The following is a 25,778-nucleotide window of genomic DNA, read 5'->3' as shown; positions in this document are numbered from 1 at the left end:
CATGCTGTCCCACTCTATGGCACACCCCAGCTGGGAGCTCTTTGCTGTCTTGTACTGTGCTGGTCCATGGGAAGTTCTGCAAGCCAGCTGCCCTCCACTGCCATGGGGGTAGCTCAGATTTCTTGTGCTCTAGTGTCTGATTCATGGAATTAGTTCACAAACTTAGCCGAAAATCCTGACTAGTATATATGGTCACTATCTTGATTAGCATGATGGGGTCCCCAGAATTTCCTAAAGGAGGATACCGAGACTATTTGTTTTCCAATTGACCCTGCCCTGGGGTCGTTCCTGTAGGACATGGAGTATCCTACAAATCTAGGAGGATAATTTAAAGTCGTGGTGGATAATGCCTGCCTGGCAGATGTCAAATGGGCTGTTCTGGAAGCAACAATAGGGGCTGGATTAAACTTTCAAATTATGAGCTTTATATTCTGTTGAGAGCTGGGCATCTCTGAAGGACAGATTTCTAAGGTCTAGGGGTGAAAACCTAAGTTCTGCAAGGAAAGAAAAGAGGTGCTTTCAGCTTTTGGGGCACCCAGTAGGGTAAGGTGGCAGGAAGGCACTAAAGGAGAACTCAAGGCTCTGACTGTTCTGGGGGATCCTTCCTGGTGCCCTGACCAGAATCCCAGGACTGAGGCTGCATGGAGTCTTACCCCTGTCCCTCCCAGGGTGCAGGCTGTGGCCCTTTGGCTTTGGCTTCAGAGTCCCTGAGCACACTTGGAGGGAAAGGCTGTGCCTGAGTGGGGTTAGGTCATTGAGGGTGAGACCGTTCACAAGGCCCCTCCCACCTTTCCCTTGGTGCCTCCTTAAAGTCCCCTGTTCAGCCTTCCTGAAGCCAGTCTGGGAAGACCTGAGCACCAGCACCATGCCTTTGACACTGGGATACTGGAATGTCCCGAGGACTGAGAGAGGGCTCTGCCTGAAGGGTGGGACTAGGACTTAGGCGGGAAGTTCAGAGCTGCCTGGGCTGTCTTTAGCAGAGGGATACTTCCTTGAGCAATCTGGGGTTCACAAACTGGGGAGAGTGCATGCGTGAGTTGTGTGCATCTGTGTGTGCACCTCGGGGTGGCTGTGTCGGTGGCCTGTGAGGGGACTGAGCTGAGAAAATGAAGTCATCCAGTAAGGGTCCAGCACATCTCTAACCTCTACGGCCTTCTCTCCCAGCTGACTCACCCCATCCGCCTGCTCCTGGAATACACAGACTCAAGCTATGAGGAGAAGAGATACGTGATGGGGGATGGTAATGACACCTTCTCTGTCAGACACCTCCTTTCCCCAGTGATGCCATCACACCATGCCTAGGCTCTTATTCCTAGCCCTGCGGACCATCCACAATGGAGCTGGAGCCTGTTCCTTCCAGCAACCTCTTGAGGCTGCTGCATGTTGGTTTTCTACACACTGAGAAGGACCCAGTATGGGGCAGAGCTTGCCTTTAATCCCAGCACTAAGGAGGTAGAGGCAGGTGGATCTTTGTGAGTTTGAGGTTGGCCAGGTATGCATATCTAATTTCAGAGCAGCCAGAGTTTACATACTTGAGAGACTTTGTGTCAAACAACAACAAAGCAAAAAGAACATTGAGAGTGGAGCTCCTGGTTAACTGGATTTTGAATTGGGCTGGGTTCATTACTGTGGTCCTGTTGGGTCCAGGCTCCCCTTAGTACCAGTTGTAATAATACCAGTTGTGCATCTCTCTCCTCCATCTTGAGAGTGAAGTAGTGTGAGAGGTTGCAGATCCTCTGCCTCAGGGTATCTTGCTCCTGAGTCCTTGGGTGGGTCCCTGAGGAAGGAGTGTTAGACACTGGACTGATTTTTTTTTTTTTTTACATCATCTTGTCCACGACAGCCCCCAACTTTGACAGAAGCCAGTGGCTGAGGGAGAAATTCAATCTTGGCCTGGACATTCCCAATGTAGGTACAAGGAAGGGGAGGTTTGGAAAAGGCATGGTGATCTCACCTCGTGTTGCCTGGCTGAGGAGTTTGGGATCGGTGTTTCCGCTCTCCTGCTCCCATTCCGGCTGGTTGCAGTTTCTGTGATGGGCTGTGTCCCAGCTCATTCATTCATTGTGCCCTGTGCTCAGAGAGGGCATCCTGTGGCAGACACACTTCGTGCCACAGCCAGCCTGTCCTCACCCTGAGAAGGGATGCAAAGACTCCATATCCCATCTGAGCATTTCTGCTTGTCCTCGCAGCTGCCCTACTTAATTGACGGGTCACACAAGATCACCCAGAGCAACGCCATCCTGCGCTACCTTGGCCGCAAACACAACCTGTGTGAGTGGGGCTGGCTGCTTGGCTGGGGCAGGATGCTGAGGGTGAGTCTGTGCTGTGTGTGCTGCAGGTGGGGAGACAGAGGAGGAGAGGATCCGTGTGGATACTTTGGAAAACCAGGTCATGGACACCCACATACAACTCATGATAGTCTGCTGCAGCCCGGACTTTGTGAGTTGCCAGTGGGTGGAGCAGACGGGGTTTGCAGCAGGAGTTAGCCTTGCACTCTGACCTGCATTCAGACTTGCATCCTCCTTCCTTGATGAACTGAGTTACTTACTGATCTGCAGGCTTTCCTGTCTTGCCAGCAGAACGGCCTCATTACCCCAGCAGCCTCTCACGTCAACACCGTGAATCTGTCGCTGCTCACCTAACCTTCTAGATATGGTTCAGATTCTGTAGAGTGAACAGTCTGATCCTAAACATTTAATGCCTGTTATGCCTGTCCTTTGCCCATTTCCATGTGTCATTTTGATCTGGTGTTCTCACTAACAATCCTTAAAACACAGACCCAAAGGGTGAAATAGAGGAGGGGGAGATGGCTCAGAGGGCAAAAGTCTTTGACGTGCAAGCCATGAGGACTCGATGATGGACCCCAGGTACCCAGATAGAAAACACAAACCAGAGAGTGTCTTGTAGCAGCATGAGAAAGAAGACAGGAGGATTACTGTGCTTGCTGGCCAGCAAGTGCAGCTAGTCTGAGTGCTGCAGGCTCAGTGAGAGACACTGTCACAAAAACATAAGGTGGAGAGAGACCGAGGAAGACACTGGACAGCAGCCTTTACCTTGCATGGATGCACACACAGGTAGGCACAGCCATACACGCCCTCTCCTACAAACACATTATGAAGAGAAGAGGCAGAGGCTTGGGAGTGGCATGTGCAATGGCTTCGCCCATACACCAAGCACTTCCCAAGAGTTCTGTCTTTAGCATCACTAAAGGTCAGGACATCTTCTTTGTAGGCAGCTCAGGGGCAGTCAGAGGACCCTTGACAATTCTTCCTTTCAATGTTCATCACTCAAATCTGATGCATGCTCTTCAAATATCTAAACTGTTCTTATGCACTCACTCCCAAAACCAGTCTAACTTTGTCTTCTCCTGGGTTCTTTGAGTCCTTTGTTTCTGGATCTCTGAAACCACAACATGCATGATGACGTGCATAGAAGATCTGGGTGTGACTCCAGCTCCTGAGTACCAGTGGTGACAGATCTATGGACAGTGTAGCATTCCTGTCTGTCTCCAAGTCACTGCTGATAGATGATGTCCAGCTACTAAAAAATAAAAGTAAAAAATGGTGGCCACACTCACGAGCCTAGCCCATGACTAGTTGGGGAGCCCATGACTAAGGGGGCTGACAGCCCTTTTCTGCCTCAGGAGAAGCAGAAGCCAGAGTTCTTGAAGGCCATCCCTGACAAGATGAAAATCTACTCTGAGTTCCTGGGCAAGCGGCCATGGTTTGCAGGGAACAAGGTAAAGGTGGGGAGATGGAAGCAATGAGGTTGCCATTCTTCCCAGGTTGCCAGATTCCAGTACACTCACCTGGGCTTCCTGCAGGTCACCTATGTGGACTTTCTTGCTTATGACATCCTTGACCAGTATCGTATGTTTGAGCCCAAGTGCCTGGATGCCTTCCCAAACCTGAAGGACTTCCTGGCCCGCTTTGAGGTGATGCCCTGATCCCGCTTCCTCTCGGGTTGTCTCGTTCCTCATTGCATGATGCTTTTCTAGTCCTGAGACTAAAGGAAAAACAACTAGGATTATTTTTTTTTCCAGATTTCTGTAAACCGTATCTGGCAACATTTATCACTTCAATATCCACAAGTGTGGTGATGATTGTGGGGGAAGGGAGGATATTGGGCACGTCATGCATAATGCCGCCATCTTGGGACTGAATCAGCAGAGAGCTCTAGAAACCCAGACTGTGAGATGTGTGTGATATTACCCTGGGCTGTTTAGCCCAGCCTGGATCGCACCACACAACAGTCTTGGGATATGTACATGAATCTGGGAATCAGAGACATTGAGCCAAGGACATTTCTTTCTATATCTGTTGACCTTGATGATCTCTCCCCATCAAGGGTGCTCTTTCCCTGCTAGTTCTCATCAGCTGTGGTTCTGGCCCAGACTGGGTATCCTGGGGACTGTGCAGAAGATAGCATGGCTTTAGGGTGGGTGGCTGAAGGGGCACCTTAGCCCAGCTTGTGTACAGTTGGTGGCAGATGTCTTCGCGACCTCTAGAATCGTCTGTGTATTCTGCAGCTTGGTGAATGGCTTATCGCATGACATATGGTCCTGTGGGGGTGGTGCCTGTATTAGACAGGGAGACAAGGACAGCCAGAGTGCAATGAGGTTACACTTGGCAACCAAGCGAACTGTCAGTTCTGCTCACAGGAAATGGATTAGAATCCCGTTCAGCTTTCCCTTGAGGCCTGTTCTCTTGTTTGATTTCATTGAGGATTTGATGAGTCACTGGGTTCCACCTGCTTTCCCCGTTCTTTCATCCTGTTAGATCCCTCCTCTGTGTAAATACAAGCCAGAAAATGCTTCCCAGTGAAATGTCTGTTCATAGGGAAGAGAGAGGGAGGGAAACAGTGACGGAGTGGAAGTGGAGAGGGAGAGGCATGGGAGAGGGAGACAATAGAAGAGGACAAGGGAGAGGAAGAGGATGAGGAAAATGGAGGAGGATAAGGGAGAGGGAGAATGGCAGCCTCAGAGCCAAGCTGATTTCACCTCTGTCTTAATGGATACCTGAGTGAGAAGGGAAGTTGACTAACTTCTCTGGATCTCAGACTTCTGGTAATGGGTCTTGGTCCAGTGCCTTCCCAGGGTCTTAGCTCCCATTATAGGAACCTGAAGCATTCTCTAGCTAGGGCCAGGAGCTAAGCTGGCTGTGCTGTGGTCCAGAGCTCGAGTCTTTGAGAAATGTTATCCCTGGTGTGGGGCTGCTCAGTCTAGTGGGGCTGCAGGGCTGAGCTCCTGCTGTGTCCTTCCCAATTTGCAGGGCCTGAAGAGGATCTCTACCTACATGAAGAGTAGTTGCTTCCTCCCAACACCTGTGTTTACTAAGCTAGCCAGGTGGGGCACGGATTAGGCCCCTGCCATGCTGGCACTCACAGGGAGGATCTGTCCACACTGGGGATTCCCCAAGCCTTGGGGGCCACTGGTCTTCTGCTCTGCCACCTCCGTATTCTCACTTCTCTCTCACTCCCATCTCCAGCGTTGTCAGCCAGCCCTGACCTAGGCAAGCCCATGCAGTCTTCATTCTCCACCTTCTTTCATCACAACCCCCTCTCCATTTGTGCCCTAACCCAATGTCACAGTCCTTTTCTGTGGTTTGAGGTCTGCCCTGAACTCACGCTTCTTAGAATCACCCTAAAGGTCAATACTGTCTCAATGTCAGCCCGTTCCTGATGGAGGAGCTGCCCCGGCCTGTCTCATCTCCAATAAAGCCCGAAACCCACTTGCTGTGTGTTGTGTCTTATTCCTTTTGCTTTGGACTTACCAAGCAGTCTGAGCTCTGAGCCTGTCGTGCCAGGCTCTGGAGTACCTAGAGGAACCAGAAGAGCTTTGAAATATCTTGGTTCTAACCTGAGACCCTTTCAGCAGAGCTCACTAGAGGATGAAGTATATTTGCCTGGAACCTCTTTAGCATGCTGGGACTTTCCTCTTCTGTTTTTTCTTGTTTACAGAGAATGTGTTTGATGTTACATGTGTTTTCTGACTAAAGGCAGTTAACTACTAAAGGTTATTTATTATCAAAGTTCAATATGCTAATATTAATATTGAAATTATCTTTAAAGCAATAGAGTTTTTCTAGGATATTGGTCTATTGGTCTACTAAATTTTTTTTCAACAATATAACGAGGAAAACTAAGTCTTAACAAAAATTTCAAACAAATAGGTTTTTTTTTAGAACTCTATCAAAACATTGCATGAATTTTTGAATTACAAGTTTGTCAATGTTGTTCTTCTGGGTTTTCAACAAAAGTAATTGTAAGATCTCTACCAATAAGGATAAGAGAGTCAATAAGAACAGCTACTATTTTGGCCCTTGACCTCCAAGGTCAGCCAGGACCCATGAGACAGGATCAACAGACTGTGCAGGCATATTACCTTGGATTCTGTGAATATGTGTATATTATTTCTAATGGGAAAAGCATCCTGAAATTTGCACCCCCTCACCTGTTGATGGTGAGAGAGCCCCCACAGCCTGTGCTGTAATCAGTCCTGAGTGGACAGGAAACCCTGGGAAAGTGCCAGCTAAAGCATGAGAGAAGAATGCCAGGAGATGACGGGTGCTTTGGCTAACAGGAGGAACTCACACATCACCTAGCTTTGAGTTCACCTAACTCCTGTTCTTGGTATTAGGCAGCTAGACTGGCAGTAGCAGGCTTGGAAGGGGGCAGGGAGGAGATGAGGAAGGGAGGGTGGAATTAGGAGGGAAAGAGGGAGGGGACTACAGATGGGATACAAAGTGAATGACCTGTGATTAAAACAAAAAAAAAAAAAAAAATATATATATATATATATATATATATATATATATATATATATAAAAGCTGTGTGAAGACAAACAAAACGTCATAATCAGTTTCCCGCCTTCCTATTTCTCTTTAAGAAAAGGTAACATCGAGATTGCTTCCTTAAAAATTCAAACACCAAATGAGAGGAAGGAAGATGAGGGCACCAGGGCTTTGCTGAGACCCATTAAGGGAAAGTATTTCTTCCTGGTCAAATATAGAATCTGAGTTTTACCCCTGGTCCTGGGTATAGACATGACATTTTGAATTATCCAAAACACAAGGTTACAAATACATACTATTGCCTCCTACTTAAAGAGTTACTTAACTGGGCTTGTCAATGGCCTGGCTAGGAGACTCCTTCTTCAAGAAAGCTGGTACACCTGAAGACATGTTAAGACGAATAATTACCCCATAAATGAGGTAACACATTCACATAATCCAGAAACCCTCCCTTGAAGTAACTGCTTACAGATGTGCTAAGCCTACTGCTCTTCTGAATTCTAATTCAAAAGGTGGACTTTTCCTTTCTCCCCTTTCTATTTATTCTTCAGATCGTAGCCAATTCTCTGTGTGTTTCCCCTGACTCTCCTTCTTTGAAGGCATTTCTCATCTCATATGGCTGCTTCCAAGCCTCCATTGCTGTGTCTATCTGCTTCCTTGGACACTAACTCAAAAAGCGTGACTCATTCTTCATTTTCCATTTCTCCCTCCCGGCAGCTGCTGGCATGTACTGCTTCCCTGACCTGCTGTTTTTCTCTCTAATTCTTAATGAGATGATCCTTCTGAGTCCATTTTCACTTATGTATTTTTTTAGCCTAAATTGCTAAGTTCAGGCTGGCCTCAAATTGTTATGTAGCAAAGGATGGCATTGAACTCCTGATCCTCCTGCTTCTACCTCCCAAGAACTGCGGTTACAGAATTATACAGTTATTCCTTCACTGAGTCTTGTGTGTGTGTGTGTGTGTGTGTGTGTGTGTGTGTGTGTGTGTACAGAGTATATGCATATGTGTTCACATGTGTGTGGAGACCAGGGTCTGATATATCTGGTGTCCTCCTTAATTACTCTCCACCTTAATTTTAGTACCTGGACTTGGAGCTCACTGCTTCAGCTAGACTGACCATTCAGGAAGCCTCTGGGAGCCCCCTGCCTCCAACTCCCTAGCGATAGGATTTTGGATGCCCCCACCACCACATTTTACTTTTTTAATGTGGTTTCTGGAGAATCAAACTAGTGTTTGATGTGCTGGTTAGGTTTTTGCCAACTTGACACAAGCTAGAGTTATTTGGGAAGAGGAACCTCAATTGAGAAAATGCCTCCATCAGATTGCCTGTAGACAAGTTTGTAGGGCATTTCATGATTGATGTAGAAGCACCCAGCTCACTGGAAGGGACAGGGAGGGGAAAGGTTTTCTGTTTCCTTGAGCGCATGCTCTGCCACCCCTGGGCAGATGATCCTGAGTGGTATAAGAAATCAGACTGAGAAAGCCATAAAAACCAAGCTTATGAGCAGCGTTTCTCTGTGTATGACTTCTGTTTCAGTTTCTGCCTCCTGGTTTCTGTGTGCAGTAAACCCTTTCTTCCTCAAGTTGTTATTGGTCATGTCTTTTTTCACAGCAAGAGGAACCCTAACTGAAATATCTGACAAGTCTTTACCAACAGAGCCATTTCCCCATTCTCCCAAGTCCAGCGGCCCTCTCTTCCTGCTGCCTTCAGATCCAGATGTAGAACTCTCAGCCACCATGTCTGCCTGCATGCTGACATGCTCCCTACCATGAAGATAATGAACTAAACCTCTGAAACTGTAGGCAAGCCCCAATTAAATGCTTTCTTTTATAAGGGTTGCTGTGGTCATGGTGTCTTTCCACAGCAAGAAAACACCAACTAAGACAAATACTAAAAACCTGAACAAGGGAACTGCGGCTCTCAAGTAACATTGGTGGGATATAGTATTTGAGATTTAACCTCAAGTTCCAGGTTGCAATGACTTGAAGGGCCTTTGAACCACCATCCCATTCCCAGACACACATGAACCAGGAGCCTGTGCTAGGGTTGATGCCGGGGAGCTGGACAGCTGAGAGTCTGGCCATTGAGCTCCCTAGATCCTATGCAGACACTGCTGGGTCCCCTTTGAACAGGAATCTCTAGTCTCTTGGAAGCAGTCTGTTTCCGTGATCATATGCTCTACCACCCTATCAGCTCTGGCTGCAAGCTCTGTGGAGCCTTCTGCTGTGCTGCTGAGCGTGAGGTTTTGCCAACAGACTGCTGTCAGTGCAGTGGGAAAGCCTGAGGTCCACAGGCCTTGGACTGAGCTCACAAATATGGCCAACACACTGATTAATTTATATGCTCATTTTTAAGTTTCAAACCTGGAACAAGACGCTGAAGTCCCCATTTAACATATCAAAGCTGACCTGGCCTCCAGGTTCTACCAGCTTCCCTCAGTCCGTATCTGCCACAGGATATGTATGATTGGCATATATACCTTGAACTCTCCAGCCCAGGGGCTGGGCCGCCCTTCCCCGAGAGGCTCTTCCCTATATAATCCAGATTTTTGAACCTTTGGCCTCCTGATTGTTGTTCTTGGTTCCCTCCTCCCTCCCCACATGGTTCAGGGTCATGACCACTCTGAATTCTCCCAGATGTGTCTGCCTCTGGCTACGCTCTCCCATGTATTTAAAATAAACGTTCTCCTCAATCATACCTAGGAGCAGCCATGTCCTTTCCTTTCCTTTTTATTTCCCTGTCTCTTTTTTTCATTCCAACCAACGTGTCATTCCCATGTCACTTCTTATCCCCAGAACTCTAGACTGCAAGGACAGTGATGTTTTGATAGCTTTCAGACTAGAAGAGTCCTGGAAGCAGTGATGCATGCTTGATTAAACTCTCAGCTCAGGGGCATGCCTTTTCGGCCCTTATATTGACGGGTGAGCTTTCTTGGATGACAGATTCTCACCGTCTAGGTATGAAAATTGAGGTCAGCAATGAAAAAAAAAAAAAAAAAAAAGAAGAAGAACCGCCTTGTTGTCTGCCTATTTGGCCAGTCTCCAGGGGGCACTTCCAACTTCCTGAGGACCCAGCAGGGGGGAGGGGTTGTAGGCAGGGAGCCACTAGAGCAGGTGTGCCAATCACTGCCTTCGGTGTCTGAATACTCAGACTTGCCTCAGGAGATGGTAAGTTTGGACAGGAGCTCCTCCCCACTGTCCAGGTAAGCTGGGCTTCAGGCCTTGAGGGTTGGCCCATTTGGGAGTGGGGCAGGAGGACTCAAGAACAGCATGCAAGCAGACGCTGCCCCCTGTGCTCTGGTATCTGAAAGTGAAGTCCATCCTGACTGAAGCCCGCCTGCCCAGTCTCCAAGGGGCTGCCTGCAGGGAAGGGACACAAAGCCATCCCTCTTGGCCTGGCCTGGCTGGGGCGGGAGGCCGAGGGTGAGTCTGTGCTATATGTGCTGCAGGTGGGTAGACAGAGGAGGAGAGGATCTGTGTGGACATTTTGGAGAGCCAGCTTATGGACACCCGCATGCAGATGAGCAGTGTCTGTTACAGCCCTGACTTTGTGAGTCCTAACTGTGTGGAACAGGCAGGGGCTTGCAGGAGGAGTTAAAGGCTTGTGTTCATATCCACACATGTCCTATGTGGGATTTGAACCCACCCATTTTGAATCTCTAAGCTTTCTTATCCAGGGAACACATTCACCTTCCTAACCCCCAAGTCTTAAGCACTGTGTATCAATGCCTAGAAATCTTTGGTATGGTTGTGACAGCCATGGATGGGCATTTGCTTCCTATATAATAAATTCTTGTATTCAGAATTCTCTCTAACTTTGGGCTTGACCACTGCCATGCGCCATCTTACCTGGCTGGTCAGACATCTCCCTGCTCCTTGGATGCACAGATTCAAACTGGAAGAAAATAAGCCTAATCTATTCAGAGATCTACCCAACAGTTTTCCCAGAGCTGTGTCCCTGGTAGAAGCAATGACCAGGACCTCTTCCAGTATGCAGCTCACGCTCAGCCTGAGGACCTTTGGCCCTTTCAACCTCAAACATGGTTCAGCTTTGCTCACGCTGCTCAGATATTGACCCTGATCTTGTGTCATCCCTTGGGAATAATTTTGTCTCTTCTCTAGAGACTGCTACCTATTTTGCTTCTTCGGTTCCACTGGACTTCTGGGTGTAGAACCTGTAAGTTACCTAAAAGTAGTCTTGGGTGTAGTACACCATGCCTGGTTGGGATGTTGGTGGTGACAGATTCAGGGACAGTGTGGCATTCTCATCTAACTTCCAATCTGAGTGAACTCTGCTACCAAGTAGGAGTCTGATTGCTACAATGATTTGTTGTTTAGAAAGCTGCACACATACCCAGGCCCAGTATTATAAAGGAAGTGACTATTCTGCACGGCCCTAAGAGGTCAGCCTTTCTCCATAGCTCCTGTGTTTAAGGATGGTGACAGCTGTTTGCTCTCCCAGGAGAAACTGAAGCCAGAGTTCTTGAAGGGCCTCCCAGAACAGTTGATGCTTTACTCTGAGTTCCTAGGGAAGTGGCCATGGTTTGCAGGGGACAAGGTAAAGAGGGCAATAGGTAGGGGGAGGAGTTGCCATTCTTCCCAGGTCACTGGATACCATCCCACTGACCCTCACTTCCTGCAGATCACCTTTGCAGATTTCCGTGTCTATGATGTCCTTGACCAGCACCGAATGTTTGAGCCCACATGCCTGGACGCTTTTGCAAACCTGAAGGGCTTTGTGGCCCGCTTTGAGGTGATACCCTGATCTTGTTTCCTCTTGAATATGCTTCTTTTCCCAGGATGTTTCTGAGGGTTAAAGGAAGAGTAACAAGGACCTACTGAGTACAGGCCTCCTACCAGGACCTGTGCTCTGCCACTTAGCATCATTGCAACAGGCAGGCAATGGTTAGATTTAGCTGACCCACTGGACAGATCAGGAACTAAAGATGGTGGAGAGAAAGCTGCTTGCTCAAGGTCACCAGTACACGCTGTTCTGGCTCCTGCCTACCTCTGACTTCTAAAGGCAGCTGACCTGAACCAGCAGGTTGTTCTTCAGTGACAAGGTCCTAAGTGGGAAGTGGCCAGGAGATGAGAAAGATAGAAAATAGAGACAGTAAGCTAAGGTTGGTAGGTCTGGTACAAGTTATGTCTTATGCCAAGGAAACTTAGTAAGACATATAGCCTCTTATATACTGTATCCAGGAGAAAAATGGGATACAACCAGCTGAAAGCTAAGCAAGCAGTGTTGCCAAAGGGGAACAGAATATCTCAAGAACATTGCAGTCTGAGCACACAGTGGCCTTGGACTGATAACGATAGCTCTGAACAGTGGGAAGAGCTGGGTTCTCAGGATTGGAAGCCACAGAGTCCCCAAGGCCCTGGCCCTAGACCATTAGCAGCTGTGCCAAGCATAGCCCTGGTCTTAGAGAAAGAGCTGAGTTCCTTCTTCATACCTCATGGGCTTGGGGGATGCCTTGGTTCAGTAGAGCTCAACACACAGCATTCAGTGTCTCCTTCTGATTTGTGAAAAAAGGAAAATCAGGCCCTTGTACACCTGGGTTTCCTGCCCAGGACCTGTGGTATGAGGAACATGTGAAGAATTTGTCTATTCCCACAACCATTAGGTTGAGACAAAGGCAGACTGATGTGCAAGACTAAGACTACTCAGTGGCCATAGCGGATCTGTAGAATGGTGTATCCATGTTCCTGACTAGGGAAGCACCATGACTCAGGGCTCTAGCTGGTTTTAGATTGAGCACCTATGTGGAGTTACTGTAGAAGATTTTGTTTTGTTTTGTTGTTGTGTTTGTGGGGACAGGGTGTCTCTGTATAGCCCTGGCTGTGCTGAAACTTGCTCTTCCATGAACTCAGAGAACTACCTGCCTCTGCCTCCTGTGTGCTGGGATTAAAGGCCAGTGCCACCACCGGCTGGGTGCATCCCTCAGAAGACTTCACCTTGAGTTTTGTTGATGGGTGTGCTCTTTCCTCCCTCTCTTCCTTCTAATCTCCTGTATGTGTTTCTCTGTGAAATGAGCTCTTACTTTAATGTTTAATTCATATTCCCTGGAATTTTCCTTTCTGTGTGAGGCCTGGCAGGACATTTAAAAATGGCCCTTCATCCTAGGAGTGAGTGAAGCTAAGAGCAGTAGTCACAACAGACTGTGGGAAGTATGTGTTATTGTTGGTTGCCAGGCCCTCACCTCATGGTTAATCATGGGCCGTGTAGAGCTATTTGCTTTGACACCAACAAGACTATTATTTTCTTAGGTTTAGGTGTTGGCGGTATTAGTGTAACAACAATGGTAGCTTGGAAGTTCTTCTTCTTGACTCTCCATAAAGGAATCCATTCTCTGTGAGTTCTCATCATTATGCTTCTGGTCCACATGGAATGGCCTTGGGAGCGTGCAGGAGCTGGCCTGCCTGGGGAGGGCACTAGAAGCACTTGTGGAGTGCAGAGGCCCACGGTCCAGCACTGATGGGTGTGACTTTGGGGGCTGGTAGCTCCGGCTTTTATTGATCTTTAGGCCTGACCTATGCACTCTTGGCTGAGGTGTCCTCTAGCACACTCTACTGTACCAGAGCTAGACACAGAGGTTGGTGGGGCTCAGGGAGCTTGTGCTCAGGGCTCAGGTGGAGAAGTTTTAGCTTCAGGTGAACAGTTGGAGCTGGCCATGCCTTGCTCTGTGGTCCCTTCAGCCTTTTCCACTTATACTCAGGATTTGCTGAATCACTGGGTGGGACCTGGGCTCTCTTCCAGGCCACACACACAAGTCCTCAGCTCTTTTGGTTTCTGGATCCTTGATTCCTTTCATTGTGGGCATGTCAGTGCAGCCAGGAGTGACAGTGCCCCCTACAGGAGGCAGGAGAGGAGTGCACAGAGGGCAGAGTGGGTGGAGCACAGAGCCACAGAGCTGGGCTGACCCTCTTAGGCCTGGGAGGATGAGGAAGTTTCTTAACCTCTGGGTACCTCAGCATCCGTGCTTAAAGCTGGTGATGGTGGGACTGATTTTGCAGGGTGGCTGGGTGGATTTTCTGCGCCTGAATCTTAAGGTCTCTTGGCTGTTCCCAGAGTGGGTTTGCAGACCTGAGGTCCTGGTTTCTCCTTCTCACCTGCAGGGCCTGCCGAAGATCTCTGCCTATATGAAGACCAGCCGCTTCCTCCCAAGTCCTGTGTACTTAAAACAGGCCATGTGGGGCAACAAGTAGCCGAGAGTGCACCTGCAGTCCTGGACTTTGAACCGCACTTGGCTCCTGCTTTCCCCTCTGCATCAGTCTTCTCCTTCCACTTCCTCCTCTCTCAGGGTCGCTGTCTCCCCTCCACCCACTATTTACAGCAAACCTTCCATAAGTCCAGCTCTTCACTTCTTTGGTTCTTTCCTTCTCTTAGTTGTTTCTGTCCTGTTTCCTAGCAGATGGCGGTATGCTTGAGCAGCTTAATTGACCTTATAACCCTCGCCCCCCCCCCCCAATTGCCTGAGCGATCAGGGTCATCTGAGCCCCTAGTAAAGTCTGAACTGCACATGCTCTGCATCTTGTCTTATTGCCAGTGACCCTGAAGACTGACTACATTGACTTGGTTGAGTGGCGTCCGTTCTTGTGTTCACCGGAAGAGCTGGGTATTAAGACTATGATGAGAGCCCTCAGTCAGGGGCATCAAATATGGCCCTTGATGTCCTCTGATGATTCCGATGATGGGATTCCTCCAGGACGAGGCTCCTTTCATGCCAGGCCTCCTCATTTGTCCTGCAGTATACATGATATTTGTGCTTCTCCATTGGCGAGGCCCTAGGATCCACATCTGTCCTTACCGGAAGTCCTTCCTGAACCCAATGTTCAGTGTTCTGAACGTTCTTCTTTGTTCTCAGGAAATATCTGCATCTTTTGTGACTGGTCTTGTGGGTATTCTCACCCAACTCCTTTCAGGGATCCAGGAGTCATTGAATTTTTGATCTCTAATATGAATGACTGTGTCAGGAGAACAGTCAATGTTCGGGAAATTAATATTTGCTTTTTTTTTTTTAAGCATTCTTTTTCAGGGATGCTTTTGCCACTGCTGGGAATTAGCACTGTGGCAATAATCCTGGTTTCCTCCCAGAAGGCACAGAACGAGATACAAAAGATTTTCCATGGTGGAGTAGTCTGACCCAGAGGGCTAATTGCTTAGCCCTCTCTAAGCAATTAGGAGGCCGCAGCTGCTCCTGAGTGGCTGGAGGTGGGTGGGGCCTACTTTCCTGGGCCTGATTGCAGCAGCCAGGTGTGCTGTGGGTGTTTTGTGTCAAAACAGCTGGACTCTTGAGAGAACCGTCCTTTGATGGAGGACAGATCACAGATTCTGGCCTATGTCAAGCACTTCTTTCGAGACTTACCCGTAACTGGGAACAGGTCGGAGGACAGTGCTGCTGGGCATTATCCGTATGCCAAGTTTCAGCCTGTTACAATAGTTATGAAATAAGAACTCATAGGCAGATGTGAGGGCCACTGTGAAATAAGTGACTAATTAAAAGGTAAAGTTCGTAAGATAAAAGTTCACCGAAGAGAAATACTTATTAATCTGGTAAGATCAAAATCATTTTAAGCCAACCTTTGTTAAACACTTACTTAAACACAGATGAAGTAACAGGAAAAGAGGAATATTATGAGAGTTCAGTAGGTAGACACAAATATTAAGGGAGAGCGAAAGAACGTGTGTGTGTGTGTGTGTGTGTGTGTGTGTACATGCGTGCTTGTGCAAATGGAAACCAGGTTGACATCATCCAGTACCTTCTTCAGCCACCCTCGGCCTTTTTTTCTCTTGAGATTTTTGTCTCATCCTGAGCCTGAACCTCACTCATTTGCCTAGACTGTCTGGCTAGTAAGTCCCTGGATTTTGCCATCTCCCCAGCACTAAGATTAACAAGCCCACACTTCCTAGCCTGGCTTTTCTACAGGTGCTGGGGACTGAACTCAGATGGTTGCACTTGCGTGATGGCTTGCACAATATGCAAGGGCTTTACAGACTGAGCCATCTCCCCAGCCCGTCCTGGTCTTTTCTGATTCCCCTGCTGGCTCTCTGCGGAAATCTTAGACAAGACACAGCAAACAGTGAGGGGGTCTGGCCATGTCCCACTGCAACAAAGAGAAGACCAAACAACTCAAACTTGGGCCAAGGGCTAAACAGACTTTTCTTTTCCTTGAGAAGATATGCAAGTGTCCATAAGCACGCAAAAAGTCGCTTTAAAATCATTTATCATTAGAGAACTGTAAAGCAAAACCACATCGAATATCTGCCTCACACATATGATTAGTCTCTGTCAGTAAATAATGACGGGTAATGATTGTGCAAGGCAATTGGAAGGTTTTGGTTTTGTCTCTGGGAATGTGAAACACTGCATCTACTGTGGAAATTAGGCTGTTTCTCATAAATACATAATAGAATTACTCATGTTGTGTGCCAATTCCTTTTTATGCACATACTCAAAATAACTCAAAATTCACAGATATATAACACATATGCATATATAATATGCAATATATATGTACCATATATAATAGGTTTAAATAACTACATTGGCTTCTTAAGACAATATTTCTCTATTTAGCTCTCAAGCTGGCCTGGAATTGCTTAGGTAGCCCAGGCTGGCCAAGACTAGTAATCTTCTTGCCTAGGCCTTCTGAGTCCTAAGAATTACAGGTGTGCACCAACACGGGCTGTTGAAATACGTATCTGTACGTCCATGTGCAAAGAATCACTGTTGAGAATCCATTTACAAATGAATATAAATAGAAAATGCAGTGTAGAAACACAGAAGAATATTTTTCAGTGTTAAAGAGGAGGACTACTTTTACCCATGAGAAAACTAAGATGAAACTTGTGCCATTAAAACGGGCTTTAAAAAAAAAGCAACGATTTTACATTGAAGTTGGGATCATAGTCCCTTGGCCCCATGTAAACACATGGCAGAATATCATAGCAGCCAGGACATATGGCAAAGGCTGTTTTCCACTTCTTGGTGAAGAGGCAGAGTGTGACAGGAAGGGTTTGCAGACTGCATGTCTGTGAGGAACCATCACCAGGCATCTAGCTCTTGAAGCTTTGTCTCATTCTCCTCAATGTGCTATCACCTCCCACGACAGAGTCACCAGCTATTCAAGGGATCAGAATACGATCCTGTGGGAGTGAGGGTATTCCATATTTGAGCTGTAACACGTGAGGAAGGCAGATAGTCACAGAGATGGTTTCCAGAGGCTGACAGAAAGGGCAACTGACAAAACCTCCAGCTTCACAACAGGGAAAGAGTCACAGGATGGGTGGAGACAGCTGCTGACATCAGTGCCTGTGGCCATACGGAAAGGACACAAGGTCACAGGTGGTGTTACAGAGCTTACCACAGTAAATAGAGAGAATAAATAAGAAAGAAAGTAAGGAACAGTACGTGGTTATACAGTCCCCGGCCCCAATTCAGATGCTCCCATTTCAAGGGCAAACTACTGTAAAGCCAAATGCTACATTAGATTTAAATTTTTAAGTGTGGATATAAGAGAAAGGAATCGAGAGAAACTTCATCCTTATATCCTGGAGAGGACAAAATAAAGAAGGCAACTACAGATAAAAAAAAGATCTCTGATCAGTGTGCCCAGAAGAGATAAAGACATCCAACTGAGGGTCTCAGCTGGACATTGCATAAGATGTGTACTTCGGACATAGGCAACAAAAAAATATTTGCTGTAGTGGGCACCTCCATTCAGTGTGCCTCTTGCTCTCTAGAATGGGAGAGGGAACAGGCTTTCTTCAAAACAATAGGAAACTGTTTGCACTGGAGTTGGCTCCATCAGTCTGTCACCACTCACTGTTCATTACACTTCTTGGCCTAGTTTCCTTCTATTTATCGTGTCGGTGGATGAGGATTCAACTCAGAGACATCGGTCTAGAGAACAGTTAATCTCATGGAGAGAGTCCAGGAGACTGAGCATCTCTGGTTCACGGAGTCTTTCAGGGTCCCTGCCTCCTTCTTTAGGGTGCTTCCCCTTTGTTAGGTTTTCAGGTTCCAGAGGAGAAGGGGGCACTGAGTCTAGTTGACCTGTAGGCAAGAGTTTTGTTAACCATTGGCAGTATGGCAGCCCAACACAATAGGGTCTGAAGAAGAAGGACGCTTGAGGCCCCTCTAGGGAAGGCAGAGCCTGTTCCTTTAAGATCCCTTGTGAGGGGAGTAGAGAGGAAGGGCTACATCTCAAGGAACTGCATCCAAGGTCGGCTGATATGACCTAGACTAAGAGACACTGTGTTTTCTTGAGTTCCTGGCTCGAACAAGTGTTTGGAAAGGCCTAAGGACACTTCTGGATAAGGCTTCTGGAAGCACAAAGGGCCTATTAGTTCATGATAGGACAGTGGCCCCTTGTCCTATATGCAGTCCTTCACTGAGGGCCTTTTACCAGGGAGGGGAAGACAAGTTCCCTGCCCACTCCCCCATCCTTAGAAGAAGCTTTGTCTCGATTATGGGAAGGAGAGAAAGAAAGCAGGCCAAGGCAGGAAGTTCCCATCATGCAGGTGGGGCACATGGGCACCTGTCAAGGCCAGTCACATCTCACTGGTGAGGCGCAGAATGCCATACTCAGGCTCAAGATCACCTAGAGTGATGTCATCCCGTGCAGCATTGGTCCTTGGCTCAATGTGTCGGGGGGCTGGCTGCAAGGTGGGTGTGGGGCTTGTTAGAAGCCATCACTTGAACTCATCAGGGGGAAAATACTGAGCATCAGTCACTGTGTGGGCTGCACGTGGATAGGAAGACATTCTGAAGAACCACGCTAAGGCTACCTCTAGTCAGGTGGTGAGAAACTGCTCAGCCCTGACTTTCTGTGTCATGTCACGCCCCCTGCTGGACAGGGTTTGGATTGTCCACCCAGGCTCTAAGTCTGCTCCGAGCTTGTTGAAACAACTTGCTCTCCAATCCCACAGGCTGCCGCCCGTGTAGCTCATAACACCCTACGGTATTAAGTGAACACTATTACTCAGAAGCCATCAATGTCAGGATAGAGTGGCTTCTCCCCGGAGTGGGCCCTCAGCTCCTAGAGAGCAGAGTCTGTGTCTAGAACTCTCTACTGCCTGTGACCTGTGCCGTGGGCTTTGTTCCAGCTGGGTCAGATCATCTCTGTGCCCCTGGAATAAACAGGCTCAGTGGATGAGGAAGAGTAGTAGTTCAGGATAAAGGAGAGACATGGAACCCTTGACTTTACCTCTGCTCACCTGTTGCCTTGGTCCTGCCTGTTCAAATCCATTAGCGAGTTTTCTGATAGAAGGCTCATGGGCAGCCAGAGGGCCTCTGCTCCTCTCCCTTCTGCCTCTTAGCCTCGATTACTCCCCAACTTCATGGAAATTATCAAGTGCTTGCTCATTACTCTGCCTCCCCACTGAGATGAATTTTGGCTCCCTGTCCCTGAGCCCCCGAGTTGTACATATGTGTCCCTGTGTCTACACATGTGTACACATTTATGTGCCGGTTACAGGCTGACATTTGGCATCTTCATCGATCACTTTGTATTTAGTTTTTGGGGACATCTCTCTCACTGAACCTGGAGTCTGCTGAGTCAGCTAGACTGGCAGCCAGGAACCCTGCTGGAGGTTTGTGCCTTCACCTCCCCAGCTCTGGGCCCGCCAGCATGACAAACTTTTCCACATGGCTTAGCACTGAGATCCTAATGTTGATCTGGCAAACACTTGTCACGTGAGCCATCCCCCTGCCCTCTTGAGTCTTTTTTTAAACTCCTTTATCACTGATGCTAAGAACCGGAAAAAGAGAGCCTTGGCTCTTGAGCAGCATTGGTAGGATTTTGTCTGTGAGTTTCAACCACAGGTGCCACAATGACTTGAAGGACATCTGAGTCACCCTCTCACGCCTGGACACATAAGTCAGGAGCTTGGGCCAGGGCTGAAACCAGTGAGCTATACAGTTGAGAGTTTGACTCAGGCACTTGGGTCCTCCTCTGCAGAGTCCTTCGAGGTCCTCTCTGGACAGTGTTCTGTTGCTCCTTAGCATCAGGAGAGGTGTCCAGACCCTCCTGGTCCTTCCTGTTGAGTTAGGAGTGCTGTCCATGGTGGTAGGAGTCTGTCTGTCTATCTGTCTGTCTGTCTTGCTTTTTAAAACAGGGCTTTTCCGGATAGCCTTGGCTGTCGTGGGCTCACCTTATAGACCAGGCTGGCTTCGAATTCACAGAGATCTGCCTGCCTCTGCCTCCCCGAGTGCTGGGATTACAGGCGTGTGCCACCACGCTCAGCTTAGCTCACTGTATCTTAATGGATGGGTTGTTACTGTTTACAAAGTGCTGAAATCATTCCATAAGTGGAATGATTTCATTCTTTTAAAGCTTTAAAAAATTATCATAAATATTTTAAAACATACATTTTAGACTTTCTAGCCAAAAGTAACTACTGACCTTTTTAATTCATTCACTCAGAAAAGTAACTACTGACCTTTTTAATTCATTCACTCAGCATGTGCCCTTTTACTGGCCCCTGCTGCTGTTCGTTGTTGTGGTTTTAGATGATACTTCTTTGGCCCGGCTCATCAAAAATGTAGCTGGGTACATGTCTGTAATCCCAGCACTCAGGGAGGCAGAGGCAGGCGGATCTCTGTGAGTTCGAGGCCAGCCTGGTCTGCAAAGCAAGTCCAGGATCAGATGTAAGCTCTCAGCTCCTGCCACAGCACCATGCCTGCCTGCCTGCCTGCTTGCTTGTCTGCTGCCGTGCCCCTTGCCATAATGGCCATGGACTCACCCTCTGACACTGTAAAGCCTCATTACATGCTCTCTTCCGTAAGTTGCCTTGGTCGTGGGGTTTGTCACAGCCATAAGACCCAAGGTCCCTAAAAGAAACACAGAGACTGTTTCCTCTTCTATTCGGCCCTCTCCCGGGTCATTCTCATTTCACTGCTCCTGTACCTCCAGGTTGTATGAACAATAAAGTGTGAAGTTGGTCCGACTGGCATAGTCATTTCTTCCAGTGATGGGAACAAGACTAGACTGTCAGGTTAAGAGAATTCAGTGTCCAAGTGGGTTACCTAGTAATGGAAAGAGGGACTGCCTCTGACATAATCTGATTGGCCTGCTCTTTGATCACCTCCCCCTGAAGGGGGAGCAGCCTTACCAGGCCACAGAAGAGGACAATGCAGCCACTTTTGATGAGAACTGATAGACTAAGATCAGAAGGAAAGAGAGGAGGACCTCCCCTATCAGTGGACTTGGGGAGGGGCATGCATGCAGAAAGGGGAGGGAGGGTGGGATCGGGAGGGGAGGAGGTAGGGGCTTATGGGGGGATACAAAATGAATAAAGTGTATTTAATAAAAAAATAAAAAAAGTTAAAAAAAAAAAAGAGAATTCCTTTTTATCCATATGTTGAGAGCTGAGCCTCCCTAAATGACAGATTGCCACAGTCTAGGTGTAAAAATCAACCTACAAGGAAAGGAGATGGGCAGAACAAAACAGGCCATTATCTGGGATACTGCCATCTTCCTGAGGATCCAGCAGGGGGCAGACGTGCCAATCACTGGTATCTGAAAGCTCAGGCCAGCCTCCCAGTTATAGCTCCTGGGGCTGGATTGGCTTTTACTCTCCAAAGTCACTGTGGGTGGGGCTTTATGGTTCGGTAGTAGGCTCCTCTAGGGGCGGGGCAGAGCTGCTGGCTAGCTGCTCTCAGTCCCACCATTCTGAGTACTGCTATCTCAAAGTGGAGTCTTCTCCCACAGTGGCCTGACTGCGGTCTCCAAGGCTGGAGTAGTTATCATGCCCGTGATCCTGGGTTATTGGGATATCCGTGGAGTGAGTGGAAGGCTGGGCTGCTAGGAGGGAAGGGCACAAGGCTGGGTTCCAGGAAGATTCCCAACAGGTTTTCCTTGAGCCCCTCTCTGTACCCATCTGTGTCAGAGCGACTCTGCCCAGTCCAACCTCGCTCCTTGCCTCCTTGCGTTTCTCCCTCTCCCCCACCTTTCTTTTTCATAAAAGGTGGGGAGGCGTTCCTAGAGGAGGTGAAGCCACACACGGAGGACCTCACTAACTGTGACTTTTGTTACCGGCCACCTCTCACAGCTGGGTCACGCCATCCGCCTGCTCCTGGAATACACAGACACGAGCTATGAGGAGAAGCGATACTCCATGGGGGATGGTAATGACATTCTTCTGCTCAGGCTCTTCCCCAACTTCTGTCTACCGGTGCCCAGCCGCTTCTGCCTGGTTCTCTGTTCCTCAGCTCTGCAGATCTCCTCCAGATGAACGCAGGGCTATTCCCTTACAGAAACCTCCTTGAGGGTGCAGCCTTGTTTTTCAGCATAGAATCTTGGTTGTGGGAATCTGGCCCTTTTCTGACTGTAATTGGGGAGGTCTGCCCCGTACTGGCTTAGTGCTTTTGTAGCCTCAGTCATGAAAGGCCTATAGCCATGAAAACATGATTCAAGTGTACAGCTTTGGGATGAAAGACTTCCTGGGTCACTCCGCATATTGCCTGCACAAGGGGTCCTGCCCCTGACTTCTTGGGAGGGTTCTGGGGAAGGAGGTTTTAGACTCGGTGCCTTCTTTTCCCATCGTCTTGTCTACCGCAGCTCCTGACTATGACCGAAGCCAGTGGATGAATGACAAACTCAAGCTGAACCTGAACTTTCCCAATGTAGGTGCAAGGAAGGGGAGGTCTGGGGAAGGCGTGGTGGTCTCACCTCATCTCCTTACCTGGCTGAGGGGGTTTGGGATCAGTGTCTCTGCTCTCCTGCTCCCATCCCTGCTGGTTGCACAGTGTTTCTGTGATGGGCTGTGTCCATTCAGTGTGCACCTGTGCCAGGCCCCATGTCTGTCCCCGACCCATGAAAGGGAGGAAGGTGTACCCTCTCACTGTCACTGCTTGTCCTCCCAGCTGCCCTACTTAATTGACGGGTCACACAAGATCACCCAGAGCAACGCCATCCTGCGCTACCTCGCCCGCAAGCACAACCTGTGTGAGTGGGGCTGGCTGCAGGGATGGGGGCAGAAGCCATCCCTCTTGGCTTGGCTTGGCTGGGGCGGGAGGCTGAGGGTGAGTCTGTGCTGTGTGTCCTGCAGGTGGGGAGACAGAGGAGGAGAGGATCCGTGTGGACATTTTGGAGAAACAGGCCATGGACAGCCGCATTCAGATGGGCACACTCTGCTACAGCCCCGAGTTTGTGAGTCCCCACTGTATGACAGACAGGGTTTGCAGGAGGAGTTAAAGGCCCGTGTTCATACCCATACTTGTCCTCTTTGGAATTTGAACCCAGAGGGCTTGTGTGAGGGTTGTGACAACTGTTTTCAATCTCAGGAGAAACGGAAGCCAGAGTTCTTGAAGGGCCTCCCAGATCAGTTGAAGCTCTACTCTGAGTTCCTAGGGAAGCGGCCATGGTTTACAGGGGACAAGGTAAAGAGGGCAATAGGTAGGGGGAGGAGTTGCCATTCTTCCCAGGTCACCAGATCCCATCCCACTGACCCTCACTTCCTGCAGATCACCTTTGCGGATTTCCTAGTCTATGATGTCCTTGACCAGCACCGAATGTTTGAGCCCACATGCCTGGACGCTTTCGCAAACCTGAAGGACTTTGTGGCCCGCTTTGAGGTGCTCTGATCCTGCTTCCTCTTGGATGTCCTTCCCTTCCCTTTTCCCAGGATGCTTCCCTCTTCCCTAGGGTTAAAAGAAGGGTAACAAGGACCTGCTGAGCGCTGGCTTTCTGCCAGGAACTGTGCTCAGCCTCTTAAACTTGGGGATTTATTATCTGTGTCAATTTATCATTGCAACAGGTGGCAATGTGGTTAGATTAGTTGTCTCACTGGAAAGGTAAGGAACCTGAGACTGTGGCGGGTAAGCTGCTTGCCCAAAGTCACCATTAGAGGCTGTTCTAGGCTCCTGACTGCTTTTCGCTTCTAAAGGCAGCATTCATTGTCTCTTTCTGATTTGTGCCAAAAAGTCAGTCAGGCCTCTGGATTGCCTGGGTCTCCTGCCCAGGACCTGTGGTATGAGGAACATGTGAAGAACTGTGTTTGTTCCCGCAAACATTAGTCTGAGACGAAGGCAGACTGATGTGCAGGACCAAGACATACACGGTGGTCGTATGTGATTGGTGGTGTCAGTTGTGTCGCTGACCTGGGATGTCCTGTGACCCAGGGCTGTTCCTGTGGAAGACTTTAGCTTGGGTTCTGTTGGTGGGTGTGCTCTTCCCTCCCTCTCTTTATGAAATGAGGTCATACTTTTATTTTTATTCAGATTTTTTTTGGGGGGAGGGGGAATTTTCCTCTGTGTGTGGCACAGTATCCGGCTCAGCAGGACATGCAAAAATGTCCCTTCATCCTGGGACCGAGTGAAGCTGGTAGCCACAGGCACAATAGACTGTGAGAGGCCTGTGAGATTAGCGGATGCCTGGCCCTCACTTCACAGTTAATCACGGGCCACGCTGAACCCCCTGGCTTGACCCAAGATGTATTATTTTCAGATTTGTATATCGGAGGCATTAGCATAGAAACCGATCTCAGCTGGGAAGTGTTTCTCCTTCCCCATTCCTCATGAAGGGATGTATTTCTTTTTTAGTTAGTTCTCATCACTGTGGTTCTGGTCCACGTGGAATGGCCTTGGGAGCGTGCAGGAGCTGGCCTGCCTGGGGAGGGCACTAGAAGCACTTGTGGAGTGCAGAGGCCCACGGTCCAGCACTGATGGGTGTGACTTTGGGGGCTGGTAGCTCCGGCTTTTATTGATCTTTAGGCCTGACCTATGCACTCTTGGCTGAGGTGTCCTCTAGCACACTCTACTGTACCAGAGCTAGACACAGAGGTTGGTGGGGCTCAGGGAGCTTGTGCTCAGGGCTCAGGTGGAGAAGTTTTAGCTTCAGGTGAACAGTTGGAGCTGGCCATGCCTTGCTTTGTGGTCCCCTCAGCCTTTTCCACTTATACTCAGGATTTGCTGAATCACTGGGTGGGACCTGGGCTCTCTTCCAGGCCACACACACAAGTCCTCAGCTCTTTTGGTTTCTGGATCCTTGATTCCTTTCATTGTGGGCATGTCAGTGCAGCCAGGAGTGACAGTGCCCCCTACAGGAGGCAGGAGAGGAGTGCACAGAGGGCAGAGTGGGTGGAGCACAGAGCCACAGAGCTGGGCTGACCCTCTTAGGCATGGGAGGATGAGGAAGTTTCTTAACCTCTGGGTACCTCAGCATCCGTGCTTAAAGCTGGTGATGGTGGGACTGATTTTGCAGGGTGGCTGGGTGGATTTTCTGCGCCTGAATCTTAAGGTCTCTTGGCTGTTCCCAGAGTGGGTTTGCAGACCTGAGGTCCTGGTTTCTCCTTCTCACCTGCAGGGCCTGCCGAAGATCTCTGCCTATATGAAGACCAGCCGCTTCCTCCCAAGTCCTGTGTACTTAAAACAGGCCATGTGGGGCAACAAGTAGATCGTGCACTGCCAGTACTGGTAGGGAAGATCTGTCAGTCAGTGCACCCGTCACCCTGGACACTGACTGTGCCACAGTTAGCCTCCAGCAACTTCTCTACATCAGTCTTCCCATTTGTTTCTGTCTTTCCATGACTTTCCCCTCTACAAGGGCTCCTTTTCTCCCCCTTTTACACTGCCTCTTGTCACTCAAGCGTCCTAATTTCAGCTCCCTGTCCTCAGCAAAGTCCTTTTCTTCCCTTATTTCTTTCTGACATGTTTCTAACCAGACAACCTTTCACTATGCTTTAAGCAGCTCAGCTGATGCCTTATTCCCCACTGTTTCCCAAAGATCCACACTGCCTAGGATGCAGGCTCAGTCTCCAGAGCGGGGTGGCCTGGCCTTGTTTGGTCGTTAATAAAGTATGAGCCACACTTGCTCTGTGTCCTGTCTTATTGCCTGTGATTCTCAGGAGTGACTGAATTGATGTGGCTGGGTGGTCTTTGTTCTGTTAGTCACAAATATGGCTAGATGATGGGAATATGGCGGTGGGAGGCGGGCTCTAAGGCAGGTAGAATGTAAGACCAAACACATGGGGTTGGAAAA

At 48.7% G+C, this 25,778-nt stretch overlaps 3 protein-coding genes across 3 annotated transcripts; all 3 read left to right on the top strand.

Moving 5' to 3' along the window:
• The first annotated feature begins 1,215 nt into the window (after positions 1-1,215).
• Positions 1,216-5,360, top strand: LOC129684856 (glutathione S-transferase Mu 3). The gene is made up of 7 exons (XM_055618092.1): positions 1,216-1,240; positions 1,844-1,908; positions 2,190-2,271; positions 2,339-2,439; positions 3,644-3,739; positions 3,824-3,934; positions 5,271-5,360. Exons 1-7 carry the CDS (start codon positions 1,231-1,233, stop codon positions 5,358-5,360), a joined length of 555 nt encoding a protein of 184 aa, XP_055474067.1. The 5' UTR covers positions 1,216-1,230.
• Positions 5,361-10,223: 4,863 nt separating this feature from the next.
• LOC129684855 (glutathione S-transferase Mu 6-like) lies at positions 10,224-14,313 on the top strand. The gene is made up of 4 exons (XM_055618091.1): positions 10,224-10,344; positions 11,257-11,352; positions 11,437-11,547; positions 13,911-14,313. Exons 1-4 carry the CDS (start codon positions 10,297-10,299, stop codon positions 13,998-14,000), a joined length of 345 nt encoding a protein of 114 aa, XP_055474066.1. The 5' UTR covers positions 10,224-10,296; the 3' UTR covers positions 14,001-14,313.
• A 7,129-nt stretch (positions 14,314-21,442) lies between these two features.
• On the top strand, positions 21,443-25,609 carry LOC129684854 (glutathione S-transferase Mu 6). The gene is made up of 8 exons (XM_055618090.1): positions 21,443-21,582; positions 21,850-21,925; positions 22,359-22,423; positions 22,664-22,745; positions 22,849-22,949; positions 23,084-23,179; positions 23,264-23,374; positions 25,104-25,609. The coding sequence occupies exons 1-8, from the start codon at positions 21,547-21,549 to the stop codon at positions 25,191-25,193; spliced, it is 657 nt and encodes a 218-aa protein (XP_055474065.1). The 5' UTR covers positions 21,443-21,546; the 3' UTR covers positions 25,194-25,609.
• Positions 25,610-25,778: the final 169 nt, after the last annotated feature.

Source organism: Psammomys obesus, unplaced genomic scaffold, assembly GCF_907164565.1.
Source record: "Psammomys obesus unplaced genomic scaffold, mPsaObe1.curated_primary_1811, whole genome shotgun sequence".
NCBI lineage: Eukaryota > Metazoa > Chordata > Mammalia > Rodentia > Muridae > Psammomys > Psammomys obesus.
The sequence above is the reverse complement of the archived record's forward strand: the minus strand, read 5'-3'. Positions and strand labels throughout refer to the sequence as shown.